The sequence below is a fragment of the Mastigoproctus giganteus genome, chromosome 10, assembly GCF_048544385.1.
Source record: "Mastigoproctus giganteus isolate SK-2022 chromosome 10, ASM4854438v1, whole genome shotgun sequence".
NCBI lineage: Eukaryota > Metazoa > Arthropoda > Arachnida > Uropygi > Thelyphonidae > Mastigoproctus > Mastigoproctus giganteus.
In genome coordinates this window covers 229,827,691-229,841,657 of record NC_143584.1, presented here as the reverse complement: position 1 = coordinate 229,841,657, position 13,967 = coordinate 229,827,691, and the positions used below count along the sequence as shown (strand labels likewise).

General features: G+C 37.9%; 1 protein-coding gene across 2 annotated transcripts in view; it reads left to right on the top strand.

Moving 5' to 3' along the window:
- TTLL1B (Tubulin tyrosine ligase-like 1B) overlaps positions 1-13,967 on the top strand; it is a 262,941-nt gene that overhangs the window by 77,674 nt on the left and 171,300 nt on the right. For both annotated transcript variants that reach the window (XM_090384144.1, XM_090384143.1), the window contains exon 5: positions 5,092-5,196. In XM_090384144.1, coding sequence (XP_090240270.1) covers positions 5,092-5,196 — 105 coding nt within the window. The remainder of the gene's footprint in view (positions 1-5,091; positions 5,197-13,967) is intronic.

Here is a 13,967-nt window from a genome sequence, read left to right as displayed (position 1 = left end):
TAGCCATAATTATGAGAGCTTCCTTGGACTCAGGGGAGGTACCCATAGACTGGAAATGTGCAAATGTGACCCCAATTCACAAAGGAGGATCAAAGGCTGACACAAGTAATTATAGACCTGTGAGCTTAACTTCTGTTCCAGGAAAATTAATGGAGGCACTGGTTAAAGAAGCACTGCAGGATCATTTAGACAAGACTTCAGTTATAGCTCAGACACAGCATGGTTTTGTTAAGGGGAAGTCTTGCCTGACCAACTTGATTGGATACTATGATGCAGTCACAAAAGAACTGGATGCAGGGAATAACTTTGATATTATATACTTGGATCTTAGAAAGGCTTTTGATACTGTTGCACATGGAAGACTGCTACACAAATTGGAGCAGTGTGACATTGGAGGCAGATTGCTGCTATGGATAAAGGGGTGGTTGACGGGGAGAAGACAGGGAGTGGTAATCAATGGACACTGCTCATCGTGGACTAATGTTATTAGTGGAGTCCCTCAGGGCACAGTGTTGGGTCCATTATTGTTTTCTGTATTTATAAATGATATTGATGATGGTATATCAAGCTTAATGTCCAAATTTGCAGATGATACAAAGGTTGGCAGGGTTGTCAAGGACACTACTGACACTATGCTGCTGCAACAGGATCTGGAAAGGTTGAGCAGATGGGCTGAGAGGTGGCAAATGAAGTTTAACATTGACAAATGTAAAGTACTACACATGGGAAACAGCAACCCCAGAGCAATGTATCAACTCTGTGGTACTACTCTGACAGTGGTAGAGAATGAAAGGGACTTGGGGATGGTTGTGCAGGCAGATATGAAGTTCTCTGAGCAGTGCAGACGGGCTGCAAGAGTAGCTCATGGAGTATTGTCAATGATATACAGGAATTTTTCCAGCAGGGATAAGGAGGTGATTATTCCCTTGTATAAGGCAATGGTCAGGCCACACCTAGAGTACTGTGTACAGGTCTGGAGGCCATTTCAAGAAGGATGTAGAGCGGCTGGAACGAGTACAGAGAAGGGCAACAAGATTAGTGAATGGAACAAAGGGGTGCTCTTACGAAGAAAGGCTTAAGTTTTGCAAATTACAGTGTCTGGAGACTAGGCACCAGTGAGGTGATCTGATAGCGGTGTATAAAGCCTTGAATGGTTTAAGCATGCTCAATGCTGATGGGATTCTTCCTCTAGCTCAGAAAAATCACCTGAGAAGGCATAAATTCAAATTGAGGAAAGACAGATGTAGGATAGACGTGCGGAAATTTGCCTTTAGCCAGCGAGTGGTTGGTTGGTGGAACAGGCTTCCATCCCTTGTGGTGGAGGTTGATAGCCTAAATAAGTTTAAGGCTCAGCTGGACAGGTATTTTAAACGAACAGAGGGGTGAAGTGGAAGTGGGTTTTTTTTTTTTTTTTTGGCTGATGCTGCATAAGCTTGCTTTCTTGCATCAAATGCCTCTACTAATGCTAATGCTTAGCCATAATTATGAGAGCTTCCTTGGACTCAGGGGAAATACCCATGGACTGGTGATGTGCAAATGTGACCCCAATTCACAAAGGAGGATCAAAGGGCGACACAAGTAATTATAGACCTGTTAGTTTAACTTCTGTTCCCGGAAAATTAATGGAGGCACTGGTTAAAGAAGCACTGCAGGATCATCTAGACAAGACTTCAGTTATAGCTCGGACACAGCATGGTTTTGTTAAGGGGAAGTCTTGCCTGACCAATTTGATTGGATACTATGATGCAGTCACAAAAGAACTGAATGCAGGGAATAACTTTGATATTATATACTTGGATCTTAGAAAGGCTTTTGATACTGTTGCACATGGAAGACTGCTGCACAAATTGGAGCAGTGTGGCATTGGAGGCAAATTGCTGCTATGGATAAAGGGGTGGTTGAGGGGGAGAAGACAAAGAGTGGTAATCAATGGACACTGCTCATTGTGGACTAATGTTATTAGTGGAGTCCCTCAGGGTTCAGTTTTGGGTCCATTGTTGTTTTCTGTATTTATAAATAATATTGATGATGATATATCAAGCCTAATGTCTAAGTTTGCAGACGATACGAAGGTTGGCAGGGTTGTCAAGGACACTACTGACACTATGCTACTGCAACAGGATCTGGAAAGGTTGAGCAGATGGGCTGAGAGGTGGCAAATGAAGTTTTACATTGACAAATGTAAAGTACTACATATGGGAAACAGCAACCCCAGAGCAACGTATCAACTCTCTGGTACTACACTGACAGTGGGAGAAAATGAAAGGGACCTGGGGGTGGTTGTGCAGGCAGATATGAAGTTTTCTGAGAGTGCAGACGGGCTGCAAGAGTAGCTCATGGTGTATTGTCGATGATATATAGGAATTTTTCTAGCAGGGATAAGGAGGTGATTATTCCCTTGTATAAGGCAATGGTCAGGCCACACCTAGAGTACTGTATACAGGTCTGGAGGCCTCATTTCAAGAAGGATGTAGAGATGCTGGAATGAGTACAGAGAAGGGTAACAAGATTGGTGAATGGAACAAAGGGGTGCTCTTACGAAGAAAGGCTTAAGTTTTGCAAATTACAGTGTCTGGAGACTAGGCACCAGCGAGGTGATCTGATAGAGGTGTATAAAGCCTTGAATGGTTTGAGCATGCTCAATGCTGATGGGATTCTTGCTCTTGCTCAGAATAGTCACCTGAGAGGGCATAAATTCAAATTGAGGAAAGACAGATGTAGTATAGACGTGAGGAAATTTGCCTATAGCCAAATTTCCTCACGAAACAGACTTCCATCCCTTGTCGTGGAAGTTGATAGCCTAAATAAGTTTAAGGCTCAGCTGGACAGGTATTTCGAATGAACAGAGGGGTGAAGTGGAAGTGGGTTTTTTTTTTTTTTTTGGCTGATGCTGCATAAGCTTGCTTTCTTGCATCAAATGCCTCTACTAATGCTAATGCTTAGCCATAATTATGAGAGCTTCCTTGGACTCAGGGGAAATACCCATGGACTGGTGATGTGCAAATGTGACCCCAATTCACAAAGGAGGATCAAAGGGCGACACAAGTAATTATAGACCTGTTAGTTTAACTTCTGTTCCCGGAAAATTAATGGAGGCACTGGTTAAAGAAGCACTGCAGGATCATCTAGACAAGACTTCAGTTATAGCTCGGACACAGCATGGTTTTGTTAAGGGGAAGTCTTGCCTGACCAATTTGATTGGATACTATGATGCAGTCACAAAAGAACTGAATGCAGGGAATAACTTTGATATTATATACTTGGATCTTAGAAAGGCTTTTGATACTGTTGCACATGGAAGACTGCTGCACAAATTGGAACAGTGTGGCATTGGAGGCAAATTGCTGCTATGGATAAAGGGGTGGTTGAGGGGGAGAAGACAAAGAGTGGTAATCAATGGACACTGCTCATTGTGGACTAATGTTATTAGTGGAGTCCCTCAGGGTTCAGTTTTGGGTCCATTGTTGTTTTCTGTATTTATAAATAATATTGATGATGATATATCAAGCCTAATGTCTAAGTTTGCAGACGATACGAAGGTTGGCAGGGTTGTCAAGGACACTACTGACACTATGCTACTGCAACAGGATCTGGAAAGGTTGAGCAGATGGGCTGAGAGGTGGCAAATGAAGTTTTACATTGACAAATGTAAAGTACTACATATGGGAAACAGCAACCCCAGAGCAACGTATCAACTCTCTGGTACTACACTGACAGTGGTAGAGAATGAAAGGGACCTGGGGGTGGTTGTGCAGGCAGATATGAAGTTTTCTGAGAGTGCAGACGGGCTGCAAGTGTAGCTCATGGTGTATTGTCGATAATATATAGGAATTTTTCTAGCAGGGATAAGGAGGTGATTATTCCCTTGTATAAGGCAATGGTCAGGCCACACCTAGAGTACTGTATACAGGTCTGGAGGCCTCATTTCAAGAAGGATGTAGAGATGCTGGAACGAGTACAGAGAAGGGTAACAAGATTGGTGAATGGAACAAAGGGGTGCTCTTACGAAGAAAGGCTTAAGTTTTGCAAATTACAGTGTCTGGAGACTAGGCACCAGCGAGGTGATCTGATAGAGGTGTATAAAGCCTTGAATGGTTTGAGCATGCTCAATGCTGATGGGATTCTTGCTCTTGCTCAGAATAGTCACCTGAGAGGGCATAAATTCAAATTGAGGAAAGACAGATGTAGTATAGACGTGAGGAAATTTGCCTTTAGCCAAATTTCCTCACGAAACAGACTTCCATCCCTTGTCGTGGAAGTTGATAGCCTAAATAAGTTTAAGGCTCAGCTGGACAGGTATTTCGAATGAACAGAGGGGTGAAGTGGAAGTGGTTATTTTTTATTTATTTATTTATTTTTTTTTTTGGCTGATGCTGCATAAGCTTGCTTTCTTGCATCAAATGCCTCTACTAATGCTATGCTCCTACTGTAACACTTGCCTTGAACCGTGATCCTTCTGATGTTATTTGTGGATGTGTTGCAACAGTAAACTCCACTGTTTTGAAAGCTACTATTTTTGTCAAAAGAATACTCCTTTTGACAAAAGGAGTATTCTTATCAAGATAGATTTGATTTCTTTGTTACAGTGGAAATACGGATGACCTGATCAAGGTGTTTAAGGCTTTTAAAGGATTGAATAAATTAAAAGATGAAGGCATCTTTGCACTTATTCATGTGACATATACAATTAATGAATTAATTTTAAATGTGGGTGGGAATTGTGGGATAGGTGTCCAAATTTTTTTTTCTTTAGTCAAAGAGTGAATTATTCTTAGAATAAATTCTCATCTGTTCTTGTGGTCTAAATTTAAGGAGATTGTAGGACATGTTCTTTAAATAAATAGAGCAAAGATGTGAATGAAGATGAATAAAAAAATATGAATAAATTTTAATTACATATAAATTTTATGCATTTTTATTTTGCATTTTATATAGTATTTAATATATATATTTTTTTAATTTTATGTAGAATTTTATTTATTTTACAATTTATATAGGATCTTGGTGACTACTTATGCGCATGTATGTATTTGTTAGTAATCTTTGATGTGTTGAACTCACCATCGGATAATTTTATGTATACTTTAACAGATTTCATTCCAGTGACTTTCATTCTACCAGCTGATTATAACATGTTTGTAGAGGAATTTCGCAAAAATCCTTCTAGCACATGGATTATGAAGCCCTGTGGAAAATGTAAGAATTTTTTTTTTTTTTTTGTTTATGTAAAAACCAAAATTTTCTGTTTCCTGTATTGATTTTATATTATATTCTGTTCATTCTATCTTTTACGCATATGAAAATTTAATTTTTTTTTTTTTTTTTTGAACGAAAGTGAGGTCGAAAGAATAAATTTTAACATCTGTTTCATCTGTTATTTTCCTGACTCCAGTAATCACTCGGAACTCTTTGACATCATTTATTAAAAATTATTTGAAAATGAAATGCACAAGGCATTCTTATGGGTTTTGGTAATTAACTATATAGTATCAGTGTAAATACACCATAGTTAACCCATAAATTTGAACTACATAAGTAGTTTAGAAGGCATCATTTTAATTGTATCTCATATTGTGGTTGCCTTCACAACGAGATAGTGGTATTGTACTACTTCAAATAAATAACGCTTCTCTAGTAGAGAAGACTACTGTTATTTATTTGAAGTAGTGCAATACCGCTATCTCGTTGTGAAGGCAACCACAATATGAGATAGTTCAAATTTATGGGTTAACTTTGGTGTATTTACACCGATACTATATAATTAAAAACTATGTTCTCCACTCTAGTTGGCTTCAGTTTTCTAGTTGCATGGATCTAGCTGACTAAGATGCTAAGAATTTTGCAGTTACTAATGATTTCACATAGCTTATTCATTTACCTACCAGAATACAGAGCTATTACCTTTGTTATTAAGTCTTCCTCTCCAGACACTTCTTTTCCTCTGCAGAACCTTCGCCGCTTCTCCCTTAAACATATATTATGGCCTCGTTTTGATAATGCTCTTCAGTTCTCATTCACTCACTCTATAATGAATACTATTGCTAATTACTCTGCATTTGACTATGCCAAGTATGTCCAGGATGCTTTGTTAAAGGCCTGCTCTCATGCTGCTAAGAGGAAAGTGCTGCCTAAACATCCAACACCGTGGTGGAGTCACGACTTGCCCATCTTATGCCACCGTGTGTTTCGTGCTCGCTGGTCCTTCCAATGACACCGTACGAGCTGGCCAAGCCAACTGCAGACATTGAGCAGCTAAAAATTGAATATTGCAACCTCAAAAGGCAATATGCCAACGCCATAAAGGACAGTAAAAGATCCACTTGGAGAACATTTGTTTTAGCCTCAGGTAACTCTGACCCTTGAGGTCTGATTCATCATCTCTCTAGAAACAAAGTTCAACCTCCAGAAATTTACCAGTCTGTTTATCACAATGCTGAAACTCTGACTTGGACTAGCACTGTCAATGCCATACTTGATGCACTTCTTCCCTCAGATGACCCTTGCTGTGATCTTCCTATTCACTAACAAATCTCTCAACAGTGCCTATCTTACTTCTGAATCCACTCCCTGCTTCAGCCAGGCAGAGGTTGATTTGGCAATCTCCAAAATCAATAATAATAGCTGTCCTGGAATTGATAACCTCGAGGGCCTTTTTATTAAGTGAGTACACAAAAATGCTTGTGTACAAAAATAATAAATACTTGAATGAGGCAACTTTTCCTGTTGTTTGGAAGACGAAATTGTTAAAATTAATTCCCAAACTTGGTACTCCTATTTCTGCTAAGTCCTATCGTCCTATTGCCTTATTGTCCAACTTGGGTAAAACTCTTGAGCGACTTACTGCTGCTCATTAAAGTCCTCTGACCAGTTTGGCTTTCGTACAGGCTGTGGAACTGAGGAGACCTTGGTTGAACTTCTCTCCAGCGTAAACAACTGCACTTTTAAATATGCCGACCGGGCTAGCCGGATGGGTAAAGTGCCTGCCTGGCAACCCAAAGATCGCTGGTTCAATTCCCGCCTCGGGCTTGGATCAGAGTTCAAAATGCAAAAACCTTGGGAGGTGCAATATGGCCACAGAAGCTGATGCGCCAAGAACTAACAAAAAAAAAAAAAAAACTTTTAAATGTGCTATGGCTATTTTCGTAGATTTCTCTGGAACCTTTGACTCCCTTTGGTGGAACAGCTTCTTTGCTCGCCTCAAGGCTGCTCGATGCTCCTCACAACTCTACAACTTAACCTGCAACTACTTTCTCCACCATTTTGTACAAGTCATTTCTGGAACTCAGCAACTTAGTCATTCTGTCTCTCGAGGATGACAAGGTTCGGTGCTTGGTCCACTCATCTAGGATTTGGTTCTAGATGAGTAGCTTTTCCATTCAACTCCCAATGTTTCTAAAATATCATATTCTGATGATCTAACCCTTCTTGTCCTTGGTAATTCTCGTGCTTCTTTGGAAAGTACTGCCAGTAGCATTATGAATGATCTTTTGCTCTTGGTCCATTATTAATAAACTTACCATTTCTCCTAACAAGACTAAGCTTCTTTATCTTAAGGGCAACCTTAACATTTTCAGGCCTCTGACTGTTAAACTTTTTGGTCGTTCTCTCTCTCTCTCTCTCTCTCCATGGTTGACTCACATAAATTTTTGGATTCTAGATCATTAGTTAAACTTCCATAAACATATCTTGCACCTTCATGATAAAATAGCCAAGTATACATCTATGCTTGTCCGTCTTTCGCACCGATACTGGGGTATTAACCATCATACCCTTCGTCTTTTATGCAAAGTGGTGTTTGTTCTGATTTGTACCTATCGCACTTGCACCTGGTTTTGGTATACTAAGAAAATTGCCATCTAAGAGAAACTCTCCTCTATCCAAAGACATATGCTCTTAATGATGAGTCGTACCTGTAATACTGTCCCAACAGCTGTGCTCCAGGTTTTAAATGGTTGCCTACCTCTTGATCTCCAAATCGCTTATCAAGGTTTTTGCTGTTACCTTAGACATGCCATTCCAGTTGACTTTTTAGACTTCACTGTTAATATCCACTGCGATCCTAAAACCAAAAAAACTCGTTGCTGGAACCACCTGGTTCAACACTGGCAAGATCGGTGGTCTTCCTCTTCAAAAGGTATGGTCACGAGAAAGTTTATTCCATCTGTGTCCTTTGCCTTACAAAAGTATGTTCTAAAATGGTTCAGTCCAAGTCTCCACACTCTTTTTTTTAACTGGTCATGGTTCCCTTCGTGCTGAACTTGCTAGGTTTAACCTGTCTGATTCTCCCCTCTGTAACTGTGGCAGCCCAGAAATTGGCAGCATGTTCTTTTCACCTGTTCATATTACTTGGATCTTCGTCAGCCTCTGTCTGCTCTGTGTCAACCATTTTCCCCAGGCAGTGAGTCTTCTCTCTTGGACTCCAAAGAAAAATTTCATCTTCTGCAAGATTTTGTACATAAAGCCTTTGCCAGACGTGGACAAATCATCAGTAGTGCCCCAATTTCAGGAACTACTCCTATTCCTGCTCTACCTCCAGTCCAGACCAGCATCTCTATCATGACCATCTCGTTATACCACCACCATTGTCACTACCACCATTTTTTTAGCTCAAGTACCATCTTCACCACCATCTTCGACTTGGACAGTTGGTTGACAAATGTGTATGACGCACTGTGTCTTCTTGACTTCTATTTCCTGCTACCCTCAGACTGGGCCTGAGACGGGGTCATCTGCTGGCACCACCTTACACTGGTGCAGGATGATATTTTTTTTGTTATTTTCTTTTTTTTTCCATTTTATTAACTTATTTTTATCTTTATTTTTACTGAATTTTATTTTATTTTATTTATTTATTTTTTTACTTATTTTTATCTTTAATTTTTTCTGATTTTTTTTTTTTTTTTTGATTTACTGTTAAATTTAATTTTATTTGCTCATATTTTGAATGATTTCGACATTCAGTACGTGACACTCGAGGTTTGCTGCGTTTCGCACTCAGTTGTGGCCCGCCTCCTTGCAGCATAGACGGGTATCAAGACGCACCCTGGTGCTTGTTGCTTCCTGATAGTAAAGTGGCCAGAAACAACTAAACAACATAACAAACACATACACGGCACAAACATAGCATTACACACATTTCTGGCCTTTCTGCAGAGTTTTTGTAACATCACAGTGTACCATGGCGGAGTTCAACTAGCGTTTGGGAGCCGCCTTACGTAAGATACTACTACTAGCTTGATCATACAAGCTTGATCTTTTTCTCATCAATAACTTTTGGAAGTATGTGATCAATGTTAGTGGTCTACTAGAGACTTTAGATCACAACTTGATGATGGTCTCTTCTCAAGTGGAGGCCCCCCCCTCTCTCTCTCTCTCTCTCTCGCATAATTATTGTTAGCCTACACTTAGTTGTTTGGCATTACAATAATGCAAAATGATATTATGCATGATGTCTGTTCTTCTTTTCCTTAGTTAGATTACTTTTTTAAATCTTCTAATTCCAATGTTTGCTCAGATCATGTAAGTGAAATTATTCATATCGCAATTTGCTGGTATCAAAACCGCTTCATTTTCTACCTACAATAAGTTCGTAATAATTGTAAAACAAGCTATTAATCAGATACTAACCTAACATAATCTAACCTAACCTAACATAACCTAACCTAACCTGAGAAAAACCATTTGTGTGCACAGCAGGGGTGTACCTCATAAAGTGGCAGCACAGTGTGTATATATATATATATATATGTATATTTTGGAACACTACTTTTAAGCTAATGTTTTCTATTTGTTTAATTTTCAGTTGCGACAATGCTGCGTTAATGCTATTATAGAATAAACAATTAAATGTTATATGTGCATTGATATATTAGGTCAAGGTCCTGATAGATTTTGGTTTGCGAGTAGTGGTGAAAATTTTGGACGGGAAGTGTTAGAAGTAATTAAGGCCTAACTAACTGGCTAGCCGTAGTTGTACTAACAGTTGTTAGTACAACTGTTACAGAATCATACAACATATAGAATCAAGTTAACAAAAATATAAATGGAAAGTTTGGAAAGATTAGAGATTTAAAGAAGGAGGAGAGAGAAAATAAAGGAAATTATTAAAAATTAAGTCAAGAAAGGTTAGGACTATAGCTAGGGAGAAATTAGGAAGGTGACTTTCTTTTCCATGGCCGTCTCTCTGTTACTTCCTTGGGGGCTTTGAGCAGATAGATAGCCATACTAAAAGAATGTCTCATGCAGACTACAGAAACGGGTATGCACGAGATATTCTTTTAGTATGCTGTCTATCTGCTCAATGACCCTGAGGAAGTAACAGAGACAGCCATGTGAAAGAAAGTCACCTTCCTAATTTCTTCCTAGCTATATTCCTAACTCAGACAATCTTTAATAATTTCCTTTATTTCTTCTCTCCTCCTTTAAATTTCTAATCTATCCAAACTTTACATTTATATTTTTGTTAACTTGATCCCATGTTAATAGTTAACGTGGAACTATAGGCGATCACACAACTGTTAGTACAACTACAGCTAGCCAGTTAGTTAGGCCTTAATTACCGGTAATGCTTCCCACCCAAAATTTTCACCACCACTCACAAACCAAAATCTATTGGGACCTTGACCTAATATATATGTATATTTTATATATATATATATATATATATATTTTTTTTTTTTTTATATATATAAAATATTTTTTATAATATTGAAGATATTAGTAAAATAATAAGAGGAGTTTACCGCAATATAGTACGTAGAACACTTCCGTATGATATCCTCCAGAAATTAAAACGGAAAAACCGAAAAAATTGACAACTTACCGGTACTTTGGAGTAAAATATAAATAATTAAATAATCAGTTTAACACAATTCAAATCAATTTAAAACAGTTAAAAATCAAATTAACGCAATTAAAATAATCTAACAAAAAATATTCAAAACGATTTTCCTTCCTCCGTACTTACTCTAATGTACCGGTAAGTTGTCGATTTTTTCGGTTTTTCCGTTTTAATTTCGGGAGGGTATCATACGGAAGTGTTCTACGTACTATATTGAGGTAAACTCCTCTTATTATTTTACTAATATTATTATCAACGTAGAACATATTGAGTATTACAGCTCTGATTCATACTATCTAATATTGAAGATAATAATATAGAGGGTAATTCAAGCAGACAATACCAAGCTGGATTTAAAGAAACGCAAGGGATATAAATATTAAAAAAAAATATATATATATCTATATATATATATATATATATATATATACACATAAAACCTATCGTTGTCTACCCACAATCTAGATGACTTCAACTGGGGCCAACCACCCAGACGGAAGGCAAATAATGACAAGGAGTTCTCTGTTTCTGTAATGATCAATATCTTTTTTTTTTTTTTTTTATGTGAACCCCAAACACGAGAGATATTAGAACCTATAGTACTTAGTACCGTGCTTGAGTTGTAGGATGAGAAGACGAAAGAAGATATTTGTTGACATTGGACTTGAACTTCTGTAGATTGTGATATTCAGGAAATACGTATGAAGGAAGGTTGTTCCAGAAAACGGCAGTTGAATGAATAAATGAGGAAGATGAAAAGTTGGTTCTGTGGGTTTGAAGTTGGAAAGTAAATAGATGTTGGCTGGTGGCGGCACGTGTTTAGACTGTTCTGAAAGAGAGAGCGGTAATTATAGAAGCCAATCCAGAAGAACAGTGCCCATGGAAATATTTGTAGAAGAGGCATGCAGCAGAAACAGTACGTCTATGAGAAAGCGAGTGGAGAGACTCTGTTAGAGATGAGTCATTAATTAACCTAACTGCCCTCTTCTGAATGGAATCTAGAAGCCTGAGAGAGGTTTTGGGGGCACCACCCCAGATGTGGGAACAATATTGCAAGGCAGGGCGGATTTGCGATTTATACAGAGTGAGCAGCTGTTTGGAAGAAAAGTAACGCCGAGAGCGAAAGAGAAAACCAAGTTTTTTAGATGCAGAGGAAGCAATATTTGTAATGTGCTTGTGCCAAGAGAGATTAGAAGTCAGGGTAATAACCAAAAGAGATATATCATTTTGCCTAGAAATCGTAGTGTCACTAAAGATAAGTATAGCAGCAGCAGAAGAATCCTTTTTGCGAGATATAAGACAAGACTGAGTTTTAGAAGGGTTGAAATCAACTAAGTTGTCTTTGCCCCACTGGAGAATTACCTGAAGATCGGCATTTAAGGAATTGGTAGCAGATTTTCGAGAAGTTGAAGCTGATTGAGCAGGAAAAGGTTTCTCAAAATGGAAAGTGGAATGCAGTGTGCTATCATCAGCAAAACTATGGATAGGATTTCCAGTCAATGGAAGAAGGTCATTAATATACAAGAGGAAAAGAGTGGGGGAAAGAACTGAACCTTGGGGGACACCGGAATTAGTGGAGAAGTTAGAAGACAGATAGCCATCTACCATCACCCTCAGTGAGCGATCAGAGAGAAAACTGGATAACCAATTACTGAAAACAGTTGACAAACCATAAGATGGAAGCTTGTTTAGAAGACCTTTATGCCAAATATGATCAAAAGCCTTTGAGATGTCAAGAGCAACTACTTGTGTTTCACCGAACCTTTCCATTGAATTAGTCCATAAATGTGTAACATAAGCCAGAATATCACCAGTGGATTGACACTGACGGAATACATACTGGCGATCGTTGATCAGATGGAAGGTTTCTAGGTAGTTTAAGAGTTGGCGGTTAATTGATTTCTCCATTACTTTAGAAAGAGTAGAGGTAATTGCAAGGGGATGATAATTGGATATGAGCAAATTTAGGAACTGGCTGGATATGAGCAAATTTCGAAGCAGAAGGAAAAACACCTTTGGAATAAGAAAGTGAAAAAAGGCAGCAAAGAATAGGAGTAAGTTCAGGAGCACAGGTTTTGAGAACAAGTGGAGAAATACCGTCGGGACCTGGAGCTTTCTTAGCATCAAGATTCATCAAAATCCTTCTGATATCCTTTTGACGGAAGACCACAGGATGCATTGAATGGAGCGTGTTGGGAATAGTGGGAGGTGGACTTCCCATAGGGGTGCCATTCACTTGTAAGTATAACGAAGTTCCATCATATACGTAATTCTTAAAAATACATAAATTTATTAGAGTATCCCAGTAGATTAAAGCAAACCTTATAGCATTTTTATGTTCCAAATATAGTTTTTGGAGAACATCTTTTAAATTGTTGAGATTGATACTAGTGAATAAACGGTTAAAGTCAAATTTTTGTATTTGCTGAATATTCTTATTTTTTATTGCATTTATAATCGGTAAGTTGTTTATTATAATAGTTTTATTTACATTATTTAATATAGTTTTAATTAACTTTTCTAACATTTTACCTGGAATTTTAGCATAACTATCTCTACATGATGAAATTTATGAAATTTAGGTATACCATATATAAAAGGAATATTTTAGGTTCTTGTACTTTAACTTTAATTTTTTATGCAATGCTATTAGTTTTTTGATTATTACATTAGGGGAAGATGCTATGTATTTGTATGTGCTAGTGGACTGCAGTTCATTTTTAATAATATCTATGTAATATGACTTACATATAATTGCATAATTGCAAGCAGCTTTATCAACGGTGTAATTACAAAATGTTTGTGTATTTCTTTGAGCTGCTTATTTATTAATTTTGTATTATTTAGCTTATCCAGTATGAATTTCAATTGATTATATTTGTTAAATATGATATTTAGCATTGTGAAAAGCCACTTGTGGTATGCCTCAACCAGTATGTTATATTTGTATGCAGATCTTATGCAGTATTTTAATAAATCTAGATATAACCGTTTTTTAAAAGTTGATTTATTAATAGGTAGATTAGGTCGAAACTTAAAACCGAGTGATAAAATATCTCCAAGCTCGGGATATGGGATTATATCTAAATCGCCGGTTATAATGTGGTTATGGTTAGGATCTACGTAT